Genomic DNA, 24114 nt, shown 5'->3' on the forward strand with positions numbered 1-24114 from the left:
GCTCCTTCCCGGCGCTTCCCGCCCCGGCGCGGTGTGCGCGCGGGTCCGTGCGCCGGGGCGAGCCGGCAGCGCGGGCAGCGGGCGGCGGCGGGCGCAGTGCCGCCGCGGGCCGCAGGGTGGTGCTCCCGGCCAAGGCGGCGCCGAGCGGCTGCGGGCGGGGAGGCGGCCGAGCCCAGCCCGGCCGAGCGCAGCCCGGCCCAGACGAGCCGGGCAGCGGCGGCGAGCGGCGGCGAGCGGCGGCGAGCGGTGCCCCGTGCAATCCGCTGCCGGGCCACGGCGGCCGCGCTCCGGGCCGCCGGCCGCACTCAGCGAGAGGGAGGGCGCCCGCCCGCCGCCCCGCCGCGCCGCCGCGCCGCCGCCGGGCGCCGCTTTCGGCGGAGGACCGCGCGGGCGATCGGCGAGGCGGAGGCTGTCCGCCGCCGCGACATGGCGATCGCAAGGCAAGTGCTCTGTCTCTCTGCTTTCCTCTCCCTGCCGCACGCTCGCTCCGAGCCCCTCCGCTACTCCGTAGCCGAGGAGGCGGAGAGCGGCTCCGTGGTAGCCAACGTGGCGGAGGACGCGGGGCTGGCCCCGGCGCAGCTCGCGGCTCGCCGCGCCCGCCTGGCCTCGGACGACGGCCGGCAGCACTTTCGCTTAGACCGCGGCACCGGCCGCCTCGTAGTGGCGGACAGGCTGGACCGGGAGGAGCTGTGCGGGCAGTCCGCTACCTGCACGCTCCCCTTCGAGCTCCTGCTGGCGAACCCCCTGCAGTTCTTTCGGGTCGAGGTGGCGGTGCAGGACGTCAACGACCATTCGCCCGTTTTCCCGGAGGAACGAGTCACTTTTAAGATCCCGGAAAGGAGCGACCCGGGCTCGCGTTTCCCGCTGGAGGGGGCTCGGGACCTGGATGTTGGCAGCAACAGCATCCAGGCTTACAGCATCTCTCCCGACAACGAGTACTTTAGTGTCTCCTTTGGCAGTCAGAGTGAGGACGACAAATATGTGGAACTGGTCTTGGAAAAGCCTCTAGACAGAGAGGAGCAGGCGGAGGTGGGTTTCAGCCTCATCGCCATGGACGGAGGCTCTCCGCCGAGGAGTGGGACCACCCAAATCCACATTGTCGTTCTAGATGTAAATGACAACACTCCTGTCTTCAGCCAGAAAGTCTACGTTGGTCAGGTCTTGGAAAATGCACCGGAGGGCTCTGTGGTCCTCAGCGTGGTGGCAACCGATCGGGACATGGGCATCAACGGGGACATCACCTATCAGTTCAGCCAAGCAGTGGGCCAGAGCCACTCGGCATTCGCACTTGACCCCACCAGCGGTGAAATTAAAGTCACAAAGCCTCTGGACTTTGAGGCAGCACAGAATCACGAGCTCAGCGTGCGGGCCACAGATGGCGGGGGCCTCTCGTCAATCTGCAAGGTGTTGGTGGAGGTGGTGGATGTGAATGACAATGCACCAGAGCTGGTGGTCAATTCCTTCAGCAGCCCCCTCCCCGAGAACGCGTTACCCGGGACGGTGGTCGCCCTCTTTACTGTCAGGGACCGAGATGCCGGTGCCAACGGGAAGATCACCTGTGCCCTTGAAGACCAGCTGTCGTTCTCCCTGCGGCCGGCCTATAAGAATTACTACGAGCTGGTGACCGTGAGCACTCTGGACAGGGAGGAGACGGCACGGTACATCCTCACTGTCACAGCAGCAGACGCGGGGTCACCTCCTCTCACGACCACCCAGACCTTCACGGTGGACATCTCCGATGTCAACGACAATGCACCTGTCTTCAACCAGACGTCGTACACCATGCATGTGCGTGAGAACAATGCCCCCACGGTGCTCGTCGGAGCCGTCAGTGCCGCGGATGCCGACGTGGGGCCCAATGCCAAGGTGACCTATTCCCTGGCACCAGCCCACCCCGCAGAGCAGCCTCCCTGCTCCTGCATCTCTGTGAACTCTGAGAACGGGCAGGTGTTTGTGCTGCGGCCTCTGGACTATGAGCAGGTGAGGCAGATGGAAGTCTTGGTGAGCGCCTCCGATGCGGGCTCTCCTCGCCTTAGTGCCAACGTCACCGTCCGCCTTGTCGTGGTGGATGAGAATGACAATGCGCCGCTGGTGCTGTACCCGTCGCACGACAGCAGCCCACCATCCAGCGAGCTGGTGCCCATGTCGGCTGAGGCAGGGTACCTCATCACCAAAGTGGTGGCCGTGGATGCCGACTCGGGGCAGAACTCGTGGCTCTCGTACCACCTGCTGAGGGCCACCGACCCCGGGCTGTTTGTGGTGGGTGCGCAGAGTGGGGAGGTGCGGCTGAGGAGGCCCGTGACAGAGAGAGACACCGTGAAGCAGAAGCTCGTTGTCCTGGTGCGAGACAACGGGCAGCCACCGCTGTCGGCCACCGTGGCACTGAGCGCACTGCTGCTCAGTGACTTCTCAGACATGCGCCTACCGCACAGCAGCCTGGCCACGGAGGATGACAGCGGCTCCCTGACAACCTATTTAATCATTTCATTGGTCTGTGTCTCGCTCCTCTTCCTCACGTCCACGGCAGCCTTCGTCGCTCGCAAGATGTGCAAGAGAAAGGAGCTGAAGGGTGGGCATGTGGTTTACGGCGCTGGCAACTTGCAGAGCGGCCTGGCTGATTCAGCTGCTGCGGGGACCCTGTCCCACGCCTATTGCTACGAGATCAACCTCACGACAGGCTCGGGCAACAGCGAGTTCAAGTTCCTGAAGCCCATCCTCCCCAGCCTGCCACCACAGCACTGTGGCACGAGCGGGGACACTGACGGCGAACGAGATTTCCCCCGTGGCCCTATCACCACGGAGGACATGGCACCAGACAACGCCGGCATGCTCTCTGCAGAAGAGTTCAATAGTCTTTCCTTTAACTAGCATGGAGTCAGCCCAGCCAGAGGCTTCATGCCTCCTGATCGGAAGGGAGCTGGGCTACAACACGGGGCAATGGTTCCTCCAGACTAAATCTGCATTTGCAATTGGTGTCACTGATTTCCCTCCAATTCTAAGTCAGAAGAAAGGTTGTCTCCCCCTCCAAACAAACAAACAAAGAAAGAAAGAAAGAAAGAAAGAAAGAAAGAAAGAAAAAACCTAAAGGCTCCCTCTCTCAGGCAATAATATCTTTCAGCTCTGCTGCAGCCATTTCTGAAATGCTTTGAGAGTGGGGTTAGTCCCAGGAGCCCCCGGCTAAGTTCTTGCCTCACTTTTTTTTTTTTTTTATTCTGTGCTGTGTTGCGATGGCAAGGTCAGGCAGACAAATCACATGCTCAGTGAAATGCACGTAGCTCTTGTTCCTTGTCAGAAAAGCAAGGAAGTTGTGAGTACCGTGTTACAATGTGTTGCAAGCGTGGGGCTCTTTCTTCTGTGGGTTTGGGATGCGTCTGTCTGAGCTGTGTGGGCTCTGTGTGTTTTGCCCCCTGGTCATTATGTCTGTCCGGACAGCCGTTGTGTGTCTGCCTATGCTGCACAAAGGCTGCCCGCTGAAGCAGGGAGTAGCTCACATCCAGCCGTTGCGATGCACGCAATTGCAGCTCAGCAGGCAAGAAGGCTGTGTTGACCCTTTGAATACAGAAGTCTCATGTTCTCTGAGGGAGAGCAGCAAAACGCACAACAAGATCTTCCTTTGGCCCATAAGGGGAGGGTTGCGTGGGCTGTCTCCTTGGGATTGCCTTGGAAATATGGCAGCACTAACGGTGTTGGGATAGGCTGTAACCGTGCAGAGCTGTGAGAACATGTTCATTGTCGTTGGGTGCACTGTATGAAAACGCCACGAGGTGCTTCAAAGGACTGTGTCTGAAGGTCGAATCGAGATGAACTTGGAAAAGGGCCCTTGACTTTGGTCTCATGCTTGTTGTTCCGGAATTCAGAGGCTTCTTGATGGGAGTGGAAAGGTGTCCCGATATGATTTTCTGGGTTTGTGTTAGAGCATTTGCATCCTCCTTTTTGCCCTTTCTCCTTCTACCCTGCAGACTGCCTTTGAGCATTGTCTTACCTATTCCTCTTGAGAAGGACTGTCACCCCATGTGTAATAACGGATTGCTTGACTGCAGGCAGTGTGGCAGGGAATAGCTGGAAAGCTTCACGCTGTGTTGTGCTGCAGTTAGAAACTGTACCGTTGTAAACCGGGATACCCTTGTGTGTAAAAGTGAAATAAAGAGAGCAGCTGAATGCCTTGTGTGGAGAGAGTCTTTGTGGAGATGTTCTTTCTGGGGAAGCTCTGTCCAAGTTTTCAAAAGGCCGGGAGGCTTTTTTTTCTCATTTTGTCCCTTGGCTGAGGTGAAGTTGAAGGGGTCCATTTCCTCGCTTTGGAGACGCAGCCGACAGAGCATTCAGTAAAACTGTGGGGATCACGGATTTGCTGGCAGGCCTGTATGGGTCTTGTGAGCCCTGATCTTCTGGCTGCAGCAGGGCCCGGTTCGATCGAGGTCAGGGGAAACTGGCGGCTACCCTAGCAGGGGCCCTGGGTGTGCAAAGGCCTCTGCAAAGGCATGAGGTGGGGGCAGTGACCTGTCCAACTCTCCCAAGAGCTCCAGCTGCAGATGGCAACTGTAAGGCGTTCAAGCACAAAGTGTTTTGATTCTAAAGGCTTTGGGGGATGGACGGCACAAAGACAGGATACACGTTCCTTTGGGGAAGTATTTGGGGGAGCCCCAGGAGGTGGGCAATTGGTGGGTGAAAACCACTACCAGGGAGAGGATTCGCTCTTGGGAAATGCAGAGGACTACAGTTGTCCCTTCCGCAAAGGCCCCGATAAAAAGGTAAGTCCAGAGGACAAGCTGGTATAGTAATGCTGACTGGAAGACCGCTGTAGCTCGAGGACTGAGTGATCCACAGTCCCGTTAATCTGGGAAGGCACGCGCCTGTGCCGTGCTCTGCTGTGCTGTGCTGCATAAATCCCTGGTCAGCAGGACAAACTCAGCTCTCACTCAGGGGTGATGAGACAGCTGCCTGCAAGCAAGAAGTCCGCATGCGAACGTCTTTTACTGTGACAGTAGAAATGATGAATAGAATTGCTGTCTTGCAGGGAAGTCCTAAAACAGTGAGGACACTCTTTCAATTCTATGATGGGGGTCTGCGTGGCACGCTGTGTGTGGCTGGAGTTCTGTGTGAAGCTACTCTGCTCAGGGTTCTCCGCATCTAAAGGGACGAAGGATTCTCTATGCCAGCCTCTTCCTGTAGTGTGAGCTGTAACAGAGGGAGTTGTGAAGGACATCTTAGAGAGTCGGCGTGTCTCTCTTACTGAGATCTCAAGGAGCCAGCATCTCCGGGTGTAAAGCTGCTGCTTCTCAGGTTGCTGCAAGTCGAGGGTCTGGGTGTCTGATGCGGGTGATAACTAGATGGTTTATTGTGGTTTTTCCCCTGTGAGAGGGGGAGGCTGTTTCCCGTATCAGAGGGCCGGAACACGCTGCGGAGCTTTCCCGAGGGGCTCGTCGGAGGTGCCGTTTAGGAAGCAATGCGGTGGGCAGGACTTGTCAGAGAGCCTCTCCTGAACGCATGCATGTCCCGCGAATCCGTCAGCACCGTTCTGAGGGATGCTGGCAAGCGCGGGGCTGCAGCAGGCGCTGTTGGCTGAGCAGGAGTGGGAAGCCGGCAAGGCGGAGGGCCGCTTCCCGGCGCCGGAGCGCTGCAGGTGCTGTGTGCGGCTGCGAGTATCGCTGTTGGCCTCTGCAAAGGCGTGAGGTGGGGGCAGTGACCTTTGCAACTGACCCAAGAGCTCCAGCTGCGCTGAGGCGGGCGAGGACGAAGAAGCGCTGTGCAGCTGGCAGCCCGCTGGCGAGAGGGAAGGCAACGCGGGCCGCACGGCCCCTCCCGCCGTTGAGCCGGCGGAGTGGCCGGCCGGCAGGCGCGTCCACGCCTGAGCCTCGCCGGGAGCCGCCTGCGTTCCCCGTCGTCAGCCTGAGATTCCCGAGGAGCCGTAGTGCCGTGCTGGGCTGCTACCTGCGGAGGCTCTCGCCCGGCTGCTCGACCGGGGAGCGCGGCTCGGTGCCGCCGGGCTGAGCCTCCGCCCCACGGCGCCGTGGGAAACGGGTTGTGCTCGTCTCGCCGCCGTGTTTCTCCAAGGGCGCGGACTGGCGTCCCGGCAGCCAAGCGCGCCCGCCTGCCCGCGGGCTCCGGGCAGCGGGGAGCGGGGCAGGACGCGGGGCAGCTGCCGGCGCCGCCCGTGCGCTCGGACTCGAGCGGCGGCCCCGCAGGGCTCTCGGCGCTCCTTCCCGGCGCTTCCCGCCCCGGCGCGGTGTGCGCGCGGGTCCGTGCGCCGGGGCGAGCCGGCAGCGCGGGCAGCGGGCGGCGGCGGGCGCAGTGCCGCCGCGGGCCGCAGGGTGGTGCTCCCGGCCAAGGCGGCGCCGAGCGGCTGCGGGCGGGGAGGCGGCCGAGCCCAGCCCGGCCGAGCGCAGCCCGGCCCAGACGAGCCGGGCAGCGGCGGCGAGCGGCGGCGAGCGGCGGCGAGCGGTGCCCCGTGCAATCCGCTGCCGGGCCACGGCGGCCGCGCTCCGGGCCGCCGGCCGCACTCGGCGAGAGGGAGGGCGCCCGCCCGCCGCCCCGCCGCGCCGCCGCGCCGCCGCCGGGCGCCGCTTTCGGCGGAGGACCGCGCGGGCGATCGGCGAGGCGGAGGCTGTCCGCCGCCGCGACATGGCGATCGCAAGGCAAGTGCTCTGTCTCTCTGCTTTCCTCTCCCTGCCGCACGCTCGCTCCGAGCCCCTCCGCTACTCCGTAGCCGAGGAGGCGGAGAGCGGCTCCGTGGTAGCCAACGTGGCGGAGGACGCGGGGCTGGCCCCGGCGCAGCTCGCGGCTCGCCGCGCCCGCCTGGCCTCGGACGACGGCCGGCAGCACTTTCGCTTAGACCGCGGCACCGGCCGCCTCGTAGTGGCGGACAGGCTGGACCGGGAGGAGCTGTGCGGGCAGTCCGCTACCTGCACGCTCCCCTTCGAGCTCCTGCTGGCGAACCCCCTGCAGTTCTTTCGGGTCGAGGTGGCGGTGCAGGACGTCAACGACCATTCGCCCGTTTTCCCGGAGGAACGAGTCACTTTTAAGATCCCGGAAAGGAGCGACCCGGGCTCGCGTTTCCCGCTGGAGGGGGCTCGGGACCTGGATGTTGGCAGCAACAGCATCCAGGCTTACAGCATCTCTCCCGACAACGAGTACTTTAGTGTCTCCTTTGGGAGTCGGAGTAAGGGGAAGAAGTATGTGGAACTGGTCTTGGAAAAGCCTCTAGACAGAGAGGAGCAGGCGGAGGTGGGTTTCAGCCTCATCGCTGTGGACGGAGGCTCTCCGCCGAGGAGTGGGACCACCCAAATCCACATTGTCGTTCTAGATGTAAATGACAACGCTCCTGTCTTCACAGAGGAGCTGTATGTTGGTCAGGTCTTGGAAAATGCACCGGAGGGCTCTGTGGTCCTCAGCGTGGTGGCAACCGATCGGGACGTGGGAATCAACGGGGACATCACCTATCAGTTCAGCCAAGCAGTGAGCCAGAGCCACTCGGCATTCGCACTTGACCCCACCAGCGGTGAAATTAAAGTCACAAAGCCTCTGGACTTTGAGGCAGCACAGAATCACGAGCTCAGCGTGCGGGCCACAGATGGCGGGGGCCTCTCGTCAATCTGCAAGGTGTTGGTGGAGGTGGTGGATGTGAATGACAATGCACCAGAGCTGGTGGTCAATTCCTTCAGCAGCCCCCTCCCCGAGAACGCGTTACCCGGGACGGTGGTCGCCCTCTTTACTGTCAGGGACCGAGATGCCGGTGCCAACGGGAAGATCACCTGTGCCCTTGAAGACCAGCTGTCGTTCTCCCTGCGGCCGGCCTATAAGAATTACTACGAGCTGGTGACCGTGAGCACTCTGGACAGGGAGGAGACGGCACGGTACATCCTCACTGTCACAGCAGCAGACGCGGGGTCACCTCCTCTCACGACCACCCAGACCTTCACGGTGGACATCTCCGATGTCAACGACAATGCACCTGTCTTCAACCAGACGTCGTACACCATGCATGTGCGTGAGAACAATGCCCCCACGGTGCTCGTCGGAGCCGTCAGTGCCGCGGATGCCGACGTGGGGCCCAATGCCAAGGTGACCTATTCCCTGGCACCAGCCCACCCCGCAGAGCAGCCTCCCTGCTCCTGCATCTCTGTGAACTCTGAGAACGGGCAGGTGTTTGTGCTGCGGCCTCTGGACTATGAGCAGGTGAGGCAGATGGAAGTCTTGGTGAGCGCCTCCGATGCGGGCTCTCCTCGCCTTAGTGCCAACGTCACCGTCCGCCTTGTCGTGGTGGATGAGAATGACAATGCGCCGCTGGTGCTGTACCCGTCGCACGACAGCAGCCCACCATCCAGCGAGCTGGTGCCCATGTCGGCTGAGGCAGGGTACCTCATCACCAAAGTGGTGGCCGTGGATGCCGACTCGGGGCAGAACTCGTGGCTCTCGTACCACCTGCTGAGGGCCACCGACCCCGGGCTGTTTGTGGTGGGTGCGCAGAGTGGGGAGGTGCGGCTGAGGAGGCCCGTGACAGAGAGAGACACCGTGAAGCAGAAGCTCGTTGTCCTGGTGCGAGACAACGGGCAGCCACCGCTGTCGGCCACCGTGGCACTGAGCGCACTGCTGCTCAGTGACTTCTCAGACATGCGCCTACCGCACAGCAGCCTGGCCACGGAGGATGACAGCGGCTCCCTGACAACCTATTTAATCATTTCATTGGTCTGTGTCTCGCTCCTCTTCCTCACGTCCACGGCAGCCTTCGTCGCTCGCAAGATGTGCAAGAGAAAGGAGCTGAAGGGTGGGCATGTGGTTTACGGCGCTGGCAACTTGCAGAGCGGCCTGGCTGATTCAGCTGCTGCGGGGACCCTGTCCCACGCCTATTGCTACGAGATCAACCTCACGACAGGCTCGGGCAACAGCGAGTTCAAGTTCCTGAAGCCCATCCTCCCCAGCCTGCCACCACAGCACTGTGGCACGAGCGGGGACACTGACGGCGAACGAGATTTCCCCCGTGGCCCTATCACCACGGAGGACATGGCACCAGACAACGCCGGCATGCTCTCTGCAGAAGAGTTCAATAGTCTTTCCTTTAACTAGCATGGAGTCAGCCCAGCCAGAGGCTTCATGCCTCCTGATCGGAAGGGAGCTGGGCTACAACACGGGGCAATGGTTCCTCCAGACTAAATCTGCATTTGCAATTGGTGTCACTGATTTCCCTCCAATTCTAAGTCAGAAGAAAGGTTGTCTCCCCCTCCAAACAAACAAACAAACAAAGAAAGAAAGAAAGAAAGAAAGAAAGAAAAAACCTAAAGGCTCCCTCTCTCAGGCAATAATATCTTTCAGCTCTGCTGCAGCCATTTCTGAAATGCTTTGAGAGTGGGGTTAGTCCCAGGAGCCCCCGGCTAAGTTCTTGCCTCACTTTTTTTTTTTTTTTATTCTGTGCTGTGTTGCGATGGCAAGGTCAGGCAGACAAATCACATGCTCAGTGAAATGCACGTAGCTCTTGTTCCTTGTCAGAAAAGCAAGGAAGTTGTGAGTACCGTGTTACAATGTGTTGCAAGCGTGGGGCTCTTTCTTCTGTGGGTTTGGGATGCGTCTGTCTGAGCTGTGTGGGCTCTGTGTGTTTTGCCCCCTGGTCATTATGTCTGTCCGGACAGCCGTTGTGTGTCTGCCTATGCTGCACAAAGGCTGCCCGCTGAAGCAGGGAGTAGCTCACATCCAGCCGTTGCGATGCACGCAATTGCAGCTCAGCAGGCAAGAAGGCTGTGTTGACCCTTTGAATACAGAAGTCTCATGTTCTCTGAGGGAGAGCAGCAAAACGCACAACAAGATCTTCCTTTGGCCCATAAGGGGAGGGTTGCGTGGGCTGTCTCCTTGGGATTGCCTTGGAAATATGGCAGCACTAACGGTGTTGGGATAGGCTGTAACCGTGCAGAGCTGTGAGAACATGTTCATTGTCGTTGGGTGCACTGTATGAAAACGCCACGAGGTGCTTCAAAGGACTGTGTCTGAAGGTCGAATCGAGATGAACTTGGAAAAGGGCCCTTGACTTTGGTCTCATGCTTGTTGTTCCGGAATTCAGAGGCTTCTTGATGGGAGTGGAAAGGTGTCCCGATATGATTTTCTGGGTTTGTGTTAGAGCATTTGCATCCTCCTTTTTGCCCTTTCTCCTTCTACCCTGCAGACTGCCTTTGAGCATTGTCTTACCTATTCCTCTTGAGAAGGACTGTCACCCCATGTGTAATAACGGATTGCTTGACTGCAGGCAGTGTGGCAGGGAATAGCTGGAAAGCTTCACGCTGTGTTGTGCTGCAGTTAGAAACTGTACCGTTGTAAACCGGGATACCCTTGTGTGTAAAAGTGAAATAAAGAGAGCAGCTGAATGCCTTGTGTGGAGAGAGTCTTTGTGGAGATGTTCTTTCTGGGGAAGCTCTGTCCAAGTTTTCAAAAGGCCGGGAGGCTTTTTTTTCTCATTTTGTCCCTTGGCTGAGGTGAAGTTGAAGGGGTCCATTTCCTCGCTTTGGAGACGCAGCCGACAGAGCATTCAGTAAAACTGTGGGGATCACGGATTTGCTGGCAGGCCTGTATGGGTCTTGTGAGCCCTGATCTTCTGGCTGCAGCAGGGCCCGGTTCGATCGAGGTCAGGGGAAACTGGCGGCTACCCTAGCAGGGGCCCTGGGTGTGCAAAGGCCTCTGCAAAGGCGTGAGGTGGGGGCAGTGACCTGTCCAACTCTCCCAAGAGCTCCAGCTGCAGATGGCAACTGTAAGGCGTTCAAGCACAAAGTGTTTTGATTCTAAAGGCTTTGGGGGATGGACGGCACAAAGACAGGATACACGTTCCTTTGGGGAAGTATTTGGGGGAGCCCCAGGAGGTGGGCAATTGGTGGGTGAAAACCACTACCAGGGAGAGGATTCGCTCTTGGGAAATGCAGAGGACTACAGTTGTCCCTTCCGCAAAGGCCCCGATAAAAAGGTAAGTCCAGAGGACAAGCTGGTATAGTGATGCTGACTGGAAGACCGCTGTAGCTCGAGGACTGAGTGATCCACAGTCCCGTTAATCTGGGAAGGCACGCGCCTGTGCCGTGCTCTGCTGTGCTGTGCTGCATAAATCCCTGGTCAGCAGGACAAACTCAGCTCTCACTCAGGGGTGATGAGACAGCTGCCTGCAAGCAAGAAGTCCGCATGCGAACGTCTTTTACTGTGACAGTAGAAATGATGAATAGAATTGCTGTCTTGCAGGGAAGTCCTAAAACAGTGAGGACACTCTTTCAATTCTATGATGGGGGTCTGCGTGGCACGCTGTGTGTGGCTGGAGTTCTGTGTGAAGCTACTCTGCTCAGGGTTCTCCGCATCTAAAGGGACGAAGGATTCTCTATGCCAGCCTCTTCCTGTAGTGTGAGCTGTAACAGAGGGAGTTGTGAAGGACATCTTAGAGAGTCGGCGTGTCTCTCTTACTGAGATCTCAAGGAGCCAGCATCTCCGGGTGTAAAGCTGCTGCTTCTCAGGTTGCTGCAAGTCGAGGGTCTGGGTGTCTGATGCGGGTGATAACTAGATGGTTTATTGTGGTTTTTCCCCTGTGAGAGGGGGAGGCTGTTTCCCGTATCAGAGGGCCGGAACACGCTGCGGAGCTTTCCCGAGGGGCTCGTCAGAGGTGCCGTTTAGGAAGCAATGCGGTGGGCAGGACTTGTCAGAGAGCCTCTCCTGAACGCATGCATGTCCCGCGAATCCGTCAGCACCGTTCTGAGGGATGCTGGCAAGCGCGGGGCTGCAGCAGGCGCTGTTGGCTGAGCAGGAGTGGGAAGCCGGCAAGGCGGAGGGCCGCTTCCCGGCGCCGGAGCGCTGCAGGTGCTGTGTGCGGCTGCGAGTATCGCTGTTGGCCTCTGCAAAGGCGTGAGGTGGGGGCAGTGACCTTTGCAACTGACCCAAGAGCTCCAGCTGCGCTGAGGCGGGCGAGGACGAAGAAGCGCTGTGCAGCTGGCAGCCCGCTGGCGAGAGGGAAGGCAACGCGGGCCGCACGGCCCCTCCCGCCGTTGAGCCGGCGGAGTGGCCGGCCGGCAGGCGCGTCCACGCCTGAGCCTCGCCGGGAGCCGCCTGCGTTCCCCGTCGTCAGCCTGAGATTCCCGAGGAGCCGTAGTGCCGTGCTGGGCTGCTACCTGCGGAGGCTCTCGCCCGGCTGCTCGACCGGGGAGCGCGGCTCGGTGCCGCCGGGCTGAGCCTCCGCCCCACGGCGCCGTGGGAAACGGGTTGTGCTCGTCTCGCCGCCGTGTTTCTCCAAGGGCGCGGACTGGCGTCCCGGCAGCCAAGCGCGCCCGCCTGCCCGCGGGCTCCGGGCAGCGGGGAGCGGGGCAGGACGCGGGGCAGCTGCCGGCGCCGCCCGTGCGCTCGGACTCGAGCGGCGGCCCCGCAGGGCTCTCGGCGCTCCTTCCCGGCGCTTCCCGCCCCGGCGCGGTGTGCGCGCGGGTCCGTGCGCCGGGGCGAGCCGGCAGCGCGGGCAGCGGGCGGCGGCGGGCGCAGTGCCGCCGCGGGCCGCAGGGTGGTGCTCCCGGCCAAGGCGGCGCCGAGCGGCTGCGGGCGGGGAGGCGGCCGAGCCCAGCCCGGCCGAGCGCAGCCCGGCCCAGACGAGCCGGGCAGCGGCGGCGAGCGGCGGCGAGCGGCGGCGAGCGGTGCCCCGTGCAATCCGCTGCCGGGCCACGGCGGCCGCGCTCCGGGCCGCCGGCCGCACTCGGCGAGAGGGAGGGCGCCCGCCCGCCGCCCCGCCGCGCCGCCGCGCCGCCGCCGGGCGCCGCTTTCGGCGGAGGACCGCGCGGGCGATCGGCGAGGCGGAGGCTGTCCGCCGCCGCGACATGGCGATCGCAAGGCAAGTGCTCTGTCTCTCTGCTTTCCTCTCCCTGCCGCACGCTCGCTCCGAGCCCCTCCGCTACTCCGTAGCCGAGGAGGCGGAGAGCGGCTCCGTGGTAGCCAACGTGGCGGAGGACGCGGGGCTGGCCCCGGCGCAGCTCGCGGCTCGCCGCGCCCGCCTGGCCTCGGACGACGGCCGGCAGCACTTTCGCTTAGACCGCGGCACCGGCCGCCTCGTAGTGGCGGACAGGCTGGACCGGGAGGAGCTGTGCGGGCAGTCCGCTACCTGCACGCTCCCCTTCGAGCTCCTGCTGGCGAACCCCCTGCAGTTCTTTCGGGTCGAGGTGGCGGTGCAGGACGTCAACGACCATTCCCCCGTTTTCCCGGAGGAACGAGTCACTTTTAAGATCCCGGAAACGAGCGACCCGGGCTCGCGTTTCCCGCTGGAGGGGGCTCGGGACCTGGATGTTGGCAGCAACAGCATCCAGGCTTACAGCATCTCTCCCGACAACGAGTACTTTAGTGTCTCCTTTGGGAGTCGGAGTAAGGGAGACAAATATGTGGAACTGGTCTTGGAAAAGCCGCTAGACAGAGAGGAGCAGGCGGAGGTGGGTTTCAGCCTCATCGCCATGGACGGAGGCTCTCCGCCGAGGAGTGGGACCACCCAAATCCACATTGTCGTTCTAGATGTAAATGACAATGCTCCTGTCTTCACAGAGGAGCGGTACCTTGGTCAGGTTTTGGAAAATGCACCGGAGGGCTCTGTGGTCCTCAGCGTGGTGGCAACCGATCGGGACATGGGAATCAACGGGGACATCACCTATCAGTTCAGCCAAGCAGTGGGCCAGAGCCACTCGGCATTCGCACTTGACCCCACCAGCGGTGAAATTAAAGTCACAAAGCCTCTGGACTTTGAGGCAGCACAGAATCACGAGCTCAGCGTGCGGGCCACAGATGGCGGGGGCCTCTCGTCAATCTGCAAGGTGTTGGTGGAGGTGGTGGATGTGAATGACAATGCACCAGAGCTGGTGGTCAATTCCTTCAGCAGCCCCCTCCCCGAGAACGCGTTACCCGGGACGGTGGTCGCCCTCTTTACTGTCAGGGACCGAGATGCCGGTGCCAACGGGAAGATCACCTGTGCCCTTGAAGACCAGCTGTCGTTCTCCCTGCGGCCGGCCTATAAGAATTACTACGAGCTGGTGACCGTGAGCACTCTGGACAGGGAGGAGACGGCACGGTACATCCTCACTGTCACAGCAGCAGACGCGGGGTCACCTCCTCTCACGACCACCCAGACCTTCACGGTGGACATCTCCGATGTCAACGACAATGCACCTGTCTTCAACCAGACGTCGTACACCATGCATGTGCGTGAGAACAATGCCCCCACGGTGCTCGTCGGAGCCGTCAGTGCCGCGGATGCCGACGTGGGGCCCAATGCCAAGGTGACCTATTCCCTGGCACCAGCCCACCCCGCAGAGCAGCCTCCCTGCTCCTGCATCTCTGTGAACTCTGAGAACGGGCAGGTGTTTGTGCTGCGGCCTCTGGACTATGAGCAGGTGAGGCAGATGGAAGTCTTGGTGAGCGCCTCCGATGCGGGCTCTCCTCGCCTTAGTGCCAACGTCACCGTCCGCCTTGTCGTGGTGGATGAGAATGACAATGCGCCACTGGTGCTGTACCCGTCGCACGACAGCAGCCCACCATCCAGCGAGCTGGTGCCCATGTCGGCTGAGGCAGGGTACCTCATCACCAAAGTGGTGGCCGTGGATGCCGACTCGGGGCAGAACTCGTGGCTCTCGTACCACCTGCTGAGGGCCACCGACCCCGGGCTGTTTGTGGTGGGTGCGCAGAGTGGGGAGGTGCGGCTGAGGAGGCCCGTGACAGAGAGAGACACCGTGAAGCAGAAGCTCGTTGTCCTGGTGCGAGACAACGGGCAGCCACCGCTGTCGGCCACCGTGGCGCTGAGCGCACTGCTGCTCAGTGACTTCTCAGACATGCGCCTACCGCACAGCAGCCTGGCCACGGAGGATGACAGCGGCTCCCTGACAACCTATTTAATCATTTCATTGGTCTGTGTCTCGCTCCTCTTCCTCACGTCCACGGCAGCCTTCGTCGCTCGCAAGATGTGCAAGAGAAAGGAGCTGAAGGGTGGGCATGTGGTTTACGGCGCTGGCAACTTGCAGAGCGGCCTGGCTGATTCAGCTGCTGCGGGGACCCTGTCCCACGCCTATTGCTACGAGATCAACCTCACGACAGGCTCGGGCAACAGCGAGTTCAAGTTCCTGAAGCCCATCCTCCCCAGCCTGCCACCACAGCACTGTGGCACGAGCGGGGGCACTGACGGCGAACGAGATTTCCCCCGTGGCCCTATCACCACGGAGGACATGGCACCAGACAACGCCGGCATGCTCTCTGCAGAAGAGTTCAATAGTCTTTCCTTTAACTAGCATGGAGTCAGCCCAGCCAGAGGCTTCATGCCTCCTGATCGGAAGGGAGCTGGGCTACAACACGGGGCAATGGTTCCTCCAGACTAAATCTGCATTTGCAATTGGTGTCACTGATTTCCCTCCAATTCTAAGTCAGAAGAAAGGTTGTCTCCCCCTCCAAACCAACCAACCAACCAACCAACCAAACAAACAAACAAACAAAGAAAAAACCTAAAGGCTCCCTCTCTCAGGCAATAATATCTTTCAGCTCTGCTGCAGCCATTTCTGAAATGCTTTGAGAGTGGGGTTAGTCCCAGGAGCCCCCGGCTAAGTTCTTGCCTCACTTTTTTTTTTTTTTTATTCTGTGCTGTGTTGCGATGGCAAGGTCAGGCAGACAAATCACATGCTCAGTGAAATGCACGTAGCTCTTGTTCCTTGTCAGAAAAGCAAGGAAGTTGTGAGTACCGTGTTACAATGTGTTGCAAGCGTGGGGCTCTTTCTTCTGTGGGTTTGGGATGCGTCTGTCTGAGCTGTGTGGGCTCTGTGTGTTTTGCCCCCTGGTCATTATGTCTGTCCGGACAGCCGTTGTGTGTCTGCCTATGCTGCACAAAGGCTGCCCGCTGAAGCAGGGAGTAGCTCACATCCAGCCGTTGCGATGCACGCAATTGCAGCTCAGCAGGCAAGAAGGCTGTGTTGACCCTTTGAATACAGAAGTCTCATGTTCTCTGAGGGAGAACAGCAAAACGCACAACAAGATCTTCCTTTGGCCCATAAGGGGAGGGTTGCGTGGGCTGTCTCCTTGGGATTGCCTTGGAAATATGGCAGCACTAACGGTGTTGGGATAGGCTGTAACCGTGCAGAGCTGTGAGAACATGTTCATTGTCGTTGGGTGCACTGTATGAAAACGCCACGAGGTGCTTCAAAGGACTGTGTCTGAAGGTCGAATCGAGATGAACTTGGAAAAGGGCCCTTGACTTTGGTCTCATGCTTGTTGTTCTGGAATTCAGAGGCTTCTTGATGGGAGTGGAAAGGTGTCCCGATATGATTTTCTGGGTTTGTGTTAGAGCATTTGCATCCTCCTTTTTGCCCTTTCTCCTTCTACCCTGCAGACTGCCTTTGAGCATTGTCTTACCTATTCCTCTTGAGAAGGACTGTCACCCCATGTGTAATAACGGATTGCTTGACTGCAGGCAGTGTGGCAGGGAATAGCTGGAAAGCTTCACGCTGTGTTGTGCTGCAGTTAGAAACTGTACCGTTGTAAACCGGGATACCCTTGTGTGTAAAAGTGAAATAAAGAGAGCAGCTGAATGCCTTGTGTGGAGAGAGTCTTTGTGGAGATGTTCTTTCTGGGGAAGCTCTGTCCAAGTTTTCAAAAGGCCGGGAGGCTTTTTTTTCTCATTTTGTCCCTTGGCTGAGGTGAAGTTGAAGGGGTCCATTTCCTCGCTTTGGAGACGCAGCCGACAGAGCATTCAGTAAAACTGTGGGGATCACGGATTTGCTGGCAGGCCTGTATGGGTCTTGTGAGCCCTGATCTTCTGGCTGCAGCAGGGCCCGGTTCGATTGAGGTCAGGGGAAACTGGCGGCTACCCTAGCAGGGGCCCTGGGTGTGCAAAGGCCTCTGCAAAGGCGTGAGGTGGGGGCAGTGACCTGTCCAACTCTCCCAAGAGCTCCAGCTGCAGATGGCAACTGTAAGGCGTTCAAGCACAAAGTGTTTTGATTCTAAAGGCTTTGGGGGATGGACGGCACAAAGACAGGATACACGTTCCTTTGGGGAAGTATTTGGGGGAGCCCCAGGAGGTGGGCAATTGGTGGGTGAAAACCACTACCAGGGAGAGGATTCGCTCTTGGGAAATGCAGAGGACTACAGTTGTCCCTTCCGCAAAGGCCCCGATAAAAAGGTAAGTCCAGAGGACAAGCTGGTATAGTGATGCTGACTGGAAGACCGCTGTAGCTCGAGGACTGAGTGATCCACAGTCCCGTTAATCTGGGAAGGCACGCGCCTGTGCCGTGCTCTGCTGTGCTGTGCTGCATAAATCCCTGGTCAGCAGGACAAACTCAGCTCTCACTCAGGGGTGATGAGACAGCTGCCTGCAAGCAAGAAGTCCGCATGCGAACGTCTTTTACTGTGACAGTAGAAATGATGAATAGAATTGCTGTCTTGCAGGGAAGTCCTAAAACGGTGAGGACACTCTTTCAATTCTATGATGGGGGTCTGCGTGGCACGCTGTGTGTGGCTGGAGTTCTGTGTGAAGCTACTCTGCTCAGGGTTCTCCGCATCTAAAGGGACGAAGGATTCTCTATGCCAGCCTCTTCCTGTAGTGTGAGCTGTAACAGAGGGAGTTGTGAAGGACATCTTAGAGAGTCGGCGTGTCTCTCTTACTGAGATCTCAAGGAGCCAGCATCTCCGGGTGTAAAGCTGCTGCTTCTCAGGTTGCTGCAAGTCGAGGGTCTGGGTGTCTGATGCGGGTGATAACTAGATGGTTTATTGTGGTTTTTCCCCTGTGAGAGGGGGAGGCTGTTTCCCGTATCAGAGGGCCGGAACACGCTGCGGAGCTTTCCCGAGGGGCTCGTCGGAGGTGCCGTTTAGGAAGCAATGCGGTGGGCAGGACTTGTCAGAGAGCCTCTCCTGAACGCATGCATGTCCCGCGAATCCGTCAGCACCGTTCTGAGGGATGCTGGCAAGCGCGGGGCTGCAGCAGGCGCTGTTGGCTGAGCAGGAGTGGGAAGCCGGCAAGGCGGAGGGCCGCTTCCCGGCGCCGGAGCGCTGCAGGTGCTGTGTGCGGCTGCGAGTATCGCTGTTGGCCTCTGCAAAGGCGTGAGGTGGGGGCAGTGACCTTTGCAACTGACCCAAGAGCTCCAGCTGCGCTGAGGCGGGCGAGGACGAAGAAGCGCTGTGCAGCTGGCAGCCCGCTGGCGAGAGGGAAGGCAACGCGGGCCGCACGGCCCCTCCCGCCGTTGAGCCGGCGGAGTGGCCGGCCGGCAGGCGCGTCCACGCCTGAGCCTCGCCGGGAGCCGCCTGCGTTCCCCGTCGTCAGCCTGAGATTCCCGAGGAGCCGTAGTGCCGTGCTGGGCTGCTACCTGCGGAGGCTCTCGCCCGGCTGCTCGACCGGGGAGCGCGGCTCGGTGCCGCCGGGCTGAGCCTCCGCCCCACGGCGCCGTGGGAAACGGGTTGTGCTCGTCTCGCCGCCGTGTTTCTCCAAGGGCGCGGACTGGCGTCCCGGCAGCCAAGCGCGCCCGCCTGCCCGCGGGCTCCGGGCAGCGGGGAGCGGGGCAGGACGCGGGGCAGCTGCCGGCGCCGCCCGTGCGCTCGGACTCGAGCGGCGGCCCCGCAGGGCTCTCGGCGCTCCTTCCCGGCGCTTCCCGCCCCGGCGCGGTGTGCGCGCGGGTCCGTGCGCCGGGGCGAGCCGGCAGCGCGGGCAGCGGGCGGCGGCGGGCGCAGTGCCGCCGCGGGCCGCAGGGTGGTGCTCCCGGCCAAGGCGGCGCCGAGCGGCTGCGGGCGGGGAGGCGGCCGAGCCCAGCCCGGCCGAGCGCAGCCCGGCCCAGACGAGCCGGGCAGCGGCGGCGAGCGGCGGCGAGCGGCGGCGAGCGGTGCCCCGTGCAATCCGCTGCCGGGCCACGGCGGCCGCGCTCCGGGCCGCCGGCCGCACTCGGCGAGAGGGAGGGCGCCCGCCCGCCGCCCCGCCGCGCCGCCGCGCCGCCGCCGGGCGCCGCTTTCGGCGGAGGACCGCGCGGGCGATCGGCGAGGCGGAGGCTGTCCGCCGCCGCGACATGGCGATCACAAGGCAAGTGCTCTGTCTCTCTGCTTTCCTCTCCCTGCCGCACGCTCGCTCCGAGCCCCTCCGCTACTCCGTAGCCGAGGAGGCGGAGAGCGGCTCCGTGGTAGCCAACGTGGCGGAGGACGCGGGGCTGGCCCCGGCGCAGCTCGCGGCTCGCCGCGCCCGCCTGGCCTCGGACGACGGCCGGCAGCACTTTCGCTTAGACCGCGGCACCGGCCGCCTCGTAGTGGCGGACAGGCTGGACCGGGAGGAGCTGTGCGGGCAGTCCGCTACCTGCACGCTCCCCTTCGAGCTCCTGCTGGCGAACCCCCTGCAGTTCTTTCGGGTCGAGGTGGCGGTGCAGGACGTCAACGACCATTCGCCCGTTTTCCCGGAGGAACGAGTCACTTTTAAGATCCTGGAAACGAGCGACCCGGGCTCGCGTTTCCCGCTGGAGGGGGCTCGGGACCTGGATGTTGGCAGCAACAGCATCCAGGCTTACAGCATCTCTCCCGACAACGAGTACTTTAGTGTCTCCTTTGGCAGTCAGAGTGAGGACGACAAATATGTGGAACTGGTCTTGGAAAAGCCTCTAGACAGAGAGGAGCAGGCGGAGGTGGGTTTCAGCCTCATCGCCATGGACGGAGGCTCTCCGCCGAGGAGTGGGACCACCCAAATCCACATTGTCGTTCTAGATGTAAATGACAACACTCCTGTCTTCAGCCAGAAAGTCTACGTTGGTCAGGTCTTGGAAAATGCACCGGAGGGCTCTGTGGTCCTCAGCGTGGTGGCAACCGATCGGGACATGGGCATCAACGGGGACATCACCTATCAGTTCAGCCAAGCAGTGGGCCAGAGCCACTCGGCATTCGCACTTGACCCCACCAGCGGTGAAATTAAAGTCACAAAGCCTCTGGACTTTGAGGCAGCACAGAATCACGAGCTCAGCGTGCGGGCCACAGATGGCGGGGGCCTCTCGTCAATCTGCAAGGTGTTGGTGGAGGTGGTGGATGTGAATGACAATGCACCAGAGCTGGTGGTCAATTCCTTCAGCAGCCCCCTCCCCGAGAACGCGTTACCCGGGACGGTGGTCGCCCTCTTTACTGTCAGGGACCGAGATGCCGGTGCCAACGGGAAGATCACCTGTGCCCTTGAAGACCAGCTGTCGTTCTCCCTGCGGCCGGCCTATAAGAATTACTACGAGCTGGTGACCGTGAGCACTCTGGACAGGGAGGAGACGGCACGGTACATCCTCACTGTCACAGCAGCAGACGCGGGGTCACCTCCTCTCACGACCACCCAGACCTTCACGGTGGACATCTCCGATGTCAACGACAATGCACCTGTCTTCAACCAGACGTCGTACACCATGCATGTGCGTGAGAACAATGCCCCCACGGTGCTCGTCGGAGCCGTCAGTGCCGCGGATGCCGACGTGGGGCCCAATGCCAAGGTGACCTATTCCCTGGCACCAGCCCACCCCGCAGAGCAGCCTCCCTGCTCCTGCATCTCTGTGAACTCTGAGAACGGGCAGGTGTTTGTGCTGCGGCCTCTGGACTATGAGCAGGTGAGGCAGATGGAAGTCTTGGTGAGCGCCTCCGATGCGGGCTCTCCTCGCCTTAGTGCCAACGTCACCGTCCGCCTTGTCGTGGTGGATGAGAATGACAATGCGCCGCTGGTGCTGTACCCGTTGCACGACAGCAGCCCACCATCCAGCGAGCTGGTGCCCATGTCGGCTGAGGCAGGGTACCTCATCACCAAAGTGGTGGCCGTGGATGCCGACTCGGGGCAGAACTCGTGGCTCTCGTACCACCTGCTGAGGGCCACCGACCCCGGGCTGTTTGTGGTGGGTGCGCAGAGTGGGGAGGTGCGGCTGAGGAGGCCCGTGACAGAGAGAGACACCGTGAAGCAGAAGCTCGTTGTCCTGGTGCGAGAGAACGGGCAGCCACCGCTGTCGGCCACCGTGGCGCTGAGCGCACTGCTGCTCAGTGACTTCTCAGACATGCGCCTACCGCACAGCAGCCTGGCCACGGAGGATGACAGCGGCTCCCTGACAACCTATTTAATCATTTCATTGGTCTGTGTCTCGCTCCTCTTCCTCACGTCCACGGCAGCCTTCGTCGCTCGCAAGATGTGCAAGAGAAAGGAGCTGAAGGGTGGGCATGTGGTTTACGGCGCTGGCAACTTGCAGAGCGGCCTGGCTGATTCAGCTGCTGCGGGGACCCTGTCCCACGCCTATTGCTACGAGATCAACCTCACGACAGGCTCGGGCAACAGCGAGTTCAAGTTCCTGAAGCCCATCCTCCCCAGCCTGCCACCACAGCACTGTGGCACGAGCGGGGACACTGACGGCGAACGAGATTTCCCCCGTGGCCCTATCACCACGGAGGACGTGGCACCAGACAACGCCGGCATGCTCTCTGCAGAAGAGTTCAATAGTCTTTCCTTTAACTAGCATGGAGTCAGCCCAGCCAGAGGCTTCATGCCTCCTGATCGGAAGGGAGCTGGGCTACAACACGGGGCAATGGTTCCTCCAGACTAAATCTGCATTTGCAATTGGTGTCACTGATTTCCCTCCAATTCTAAGTCAGAAGAAAGGTTGTCTCCCCCTCCAAACAAACAAACAAACAAACAAACAAACAAAGAAAAAACCTAAAGGCTCCCTCTCTCAGGCAATAATATCTTTCAGCTCTGCTGCAGCCATTTCTGAAATGCTTTGAGAGTGGGGTTAGTCCCAGGAGCCCCCGGCTAAGTTCTTGCCTCACTTTTTTTTTTTTTTTATTCTGTGCTGTGTTGCGATGGCAAGGTCAGGCAGACAAATCACATGCTCAGTGAAATGCACGTAGCTCTTGTTCCTTGTCAGAAAAGCAAGGAAGTTGTGAGTACCGTGTTACAATGTGTTGCAAGCGTGGGGCTCTTTCTTCTGTGGGTTTGGGATGCGTCTGTCTGAGCTGTGTGGGCTCTGTGTGTTTTGCCCCCTGGTCATTATGTCTGTCCGGACAGCCGTTGTGTGTCTGCCTATGCTGCACAAAGGCTGCCCGCTGAAGCAGGGAGTAGCTCACATCCAGCCGTTGCGATGCACGCAATTGCAGCTCAGCAGGCAAGAAGGCTGTGTTGACCCTTTGAATACAGAAGTCTCATGTTCTCTGAGGGAGAGCAGCAAAACGCACAACAAGATCTTCCTTTGGCCCATAAGGGGAGGGTTGCGTGGGCTGTCTCCTTGGGATTGCCTTGGAAATATGGCAGCACTAACGGTGTTGGGATAGGCTGTAACCGTGCAGAGCTGTGAGAACATGTTCATTGTCGTTGGGTGCACTGTATGAAAACGCCACGAGGTGCTTCAAAGGACTGTGTCTGAAGGTCGAATCGAGATGAACTTGGAAAAGGGCCCTTGACTTTGGTCTCATGCTTGTTGTTCCGGAATTCAGAGGCTTCTTGATGGGAGTGGAAAGGTGTCCCGATATGATTTTCTGGGTTTGTGTTAGAGCATTTGCATCCTCCTTTTTGCCCTTTCTCCTTCTACCCTGCAGACTGCCTTTGAGCATTGTCTTACCTATTCCTCTTGAGAAGGACTGTCACCCCATGTGTAATAACGGATTGCTTGACTGCAGGCAGTGTGGCAGGGAATAGCTGGAAAGCTTCACGCTGTGTTGTGCTGCAGTTAGAAACTGTACCGTTGTAAACCGGGATACCCTTGTGTGTAAAAGTGAAATAAAGAGAGCAGCTGAATGCCTTGTGTGGAGAGAGTCTTTGTGGAGATGTTCTTTCTGGGGAAGCTCTGTCCAAGTTTTCAAAAGGCCGGGAGGCTTTTTTTTCTCATTTTGTCCCTTGGCTGAGGTGAAGTTGAAGGGGTCCATTTCCTCGCTTTGGAGACGCAGCCGACGGAGCATTCAGTAAAACTGTGGGGATCACGGATTTGCTGGCAGGCCTGTATGGGTCTTGTGAGCCCTGATCTTCTGGCTGCAGCAGGGCCCGGTTCGATCGAGGTCAGGGGAAACTGGCGGCTACCCTAGCAGGGGCCCTGGGTGTGCAAAGGCCTCTGCAAAGGCGTGAGGTGGGGGCAGTGACCTGTCCAACTCTCCCAAGAGCTCCAGCTGCAGATGGCAACTGTAAGGCGTTCAAGCACAAAGTGTTTTGATTCTAAAGGCTTTGGGGGATGGACGGCACAAAGACAGGATACACGTTCCTTTGGGGAAGTATTTGGGGGAGCCCCAGGAGGTGGGCAATTGGTGGGTGAAAACCACTACCAGGGAGAGGATTCGCTCTTGGGAAATGCAGAGGACTACAGTTGTCCCTTCCGCAAAGGCCCCGATAAAAAGGTAAGTCCAGAGGACAAGCTGGTATAGTGATGCTGACTGGAAGACCGCTGTAGCTCGAGGACTGAGTGATCCACAGTCCCGTTAATCTGGGAAGGCACGCGCCTGTGCCGTGCTGTGCTGTGCTGCATAAATCCCTGGTCAGCAGGATAAACTCAGCTCTCACTCAGGGGTGGTGAGACAGCTGCCTGCAAGCAAGAAGTCCGCATGCGAACGTCTTTTACTGTGACAGTAGAAATGATGAATAGAATTGCTGTCTTGCAGGGAAGTCCTAAAACGGTGAGGACACTCTTTCAATTCTATGATGGGGGTCTGCGTGGCACGCTGTGTGTGGCTGGAGTTCTGTGTGAAGCTACTCTGCTCAGGGTTCTCCGCATCTAAAGGGACGAAGGATTCTCTATGCCAGCCTCTTCCTGTAGTGTGAGCTGTAACAGAGGGAGTTGTGAAGGACATCTTAGAGAGTCGGCGTGTCTCTCTTACTGAGATCTCAAGGAGCCAGCATCTCCGGGTGTAAAGCTGCTGCTTCTCAGGTTGCTGCAAGTCGAGGGTCTGGGTGTCTGATGCGGGTGATAACTAGATGGTTTATTGTGGTTTTTCCCCTGTGAGAGGGGGAGGCTGTTTCCCGTATCAGAGGGCCGGAACACACTGCGGAGCTTTCCCGAGGGGCTCGTCGGAGGTGCCGTTTAGGAAGCAATGCGGTGGGCAGGACTTGTCAGAGAGCCTCTCCTGAACGCATGCATGTCCCGCGAATCCGTCAGCACCGTTCTGAGGGATGCTGGCAAGCGCGGGGCTGCAGCAGGCGCTGTTGGCTGAGCA

The 24114-nt window shown here is 59.9% G+C and overlaps 4 protein-coding genes across 4 annotated transcripts; all 4 read left to right on the forward strand.

Annotated features, from left to right (window-relative positions):
* Positions 1-411: 411 nt before the first annotated feature.
* LOC309604042 (protocadherin beta-15-like) lies at positions 412-2868 on the forward strand (the record flags this gene model as incomplete). Its single annotated transcript, XM_082338969.1, has 1 exon — positions 412-2868. Exon 1 carries the CDS (start codon positions 427-429, stop codon positions 2866-2868), a length of 2442 nt encoding a protein of 813 aa, XP_082195095.1. The 5' UTR covers positions 412-426.
* Positions 2869-6603: 3735 nt separating this feature from the next.
* Positions 6604-9060, forward strand: LOC309604037 (protocadherin beta-15-like; the record flags this gene model as incomplete). The annotated part of the gene is made up of 1 exon (XM_082338964.1): positions 6604-9060. The coding sequence occupies exon 1, from the start codon at positions 6619-6621 to the stop codon at positions 9058-9060; it is 2442 nt and encodes an 813-aa protein (XP_082195090.1). The 5' UTR covers positions 6604-6618.
* A 3731-nt stretch (positions 9061-12791) lies between these two features.
* LOC309604043 (protocadherin beta-15-like) lies at positions 12792-15263 on the forward strand. Its single transcript, XM_082338970.1, has one exon. It carries the CDS (start codon positions 12807-12809, stop codon positions 15246-15248), a length of 2442 nt encoding a protein of 813 aa, XP_082195096.1. The 5' UTR covers positions 12792-12806; the 3' UTR covers positions 15249-15263.
* A 3717-nt stretch (positions 15264-18980) lies between these two features.
* Positions 18981-21437, forward strand: LOC309604038 (protocadherin beta-15-like; the record flags this gene model as incomplete). The annotated part of the gene is made up of 1 exon (XM_082338965.1): positions 18981-21437. The coding sequence occupies exon 1, from the start codon at positions 18996-18998 to the stop codon at positions 21435-21437; it is 2442 nt and encodes an 813-aa protein (XP_082195091.1). The 5' UTR covers positions 18981-18995.
* Positions 21438-24114: the final 2677 nt, after the last annotated feature.

The sequence above is a fragment of the Platalea leucorodia genome (assembly GCF_965183815.1).
Source record: "Platalea leucorodia genome assembly, contig: HAP1_HAP1_SCAFFOLD_314, whole genome shotgun sequence".
NCBI classification, from domain to species: domain Eukaryota; kingdom Metazoa; phylum Chordata; class Aves; order Pelecaniformes; family Threskiornithidae; genus Platalea; species Platalea leucorodia.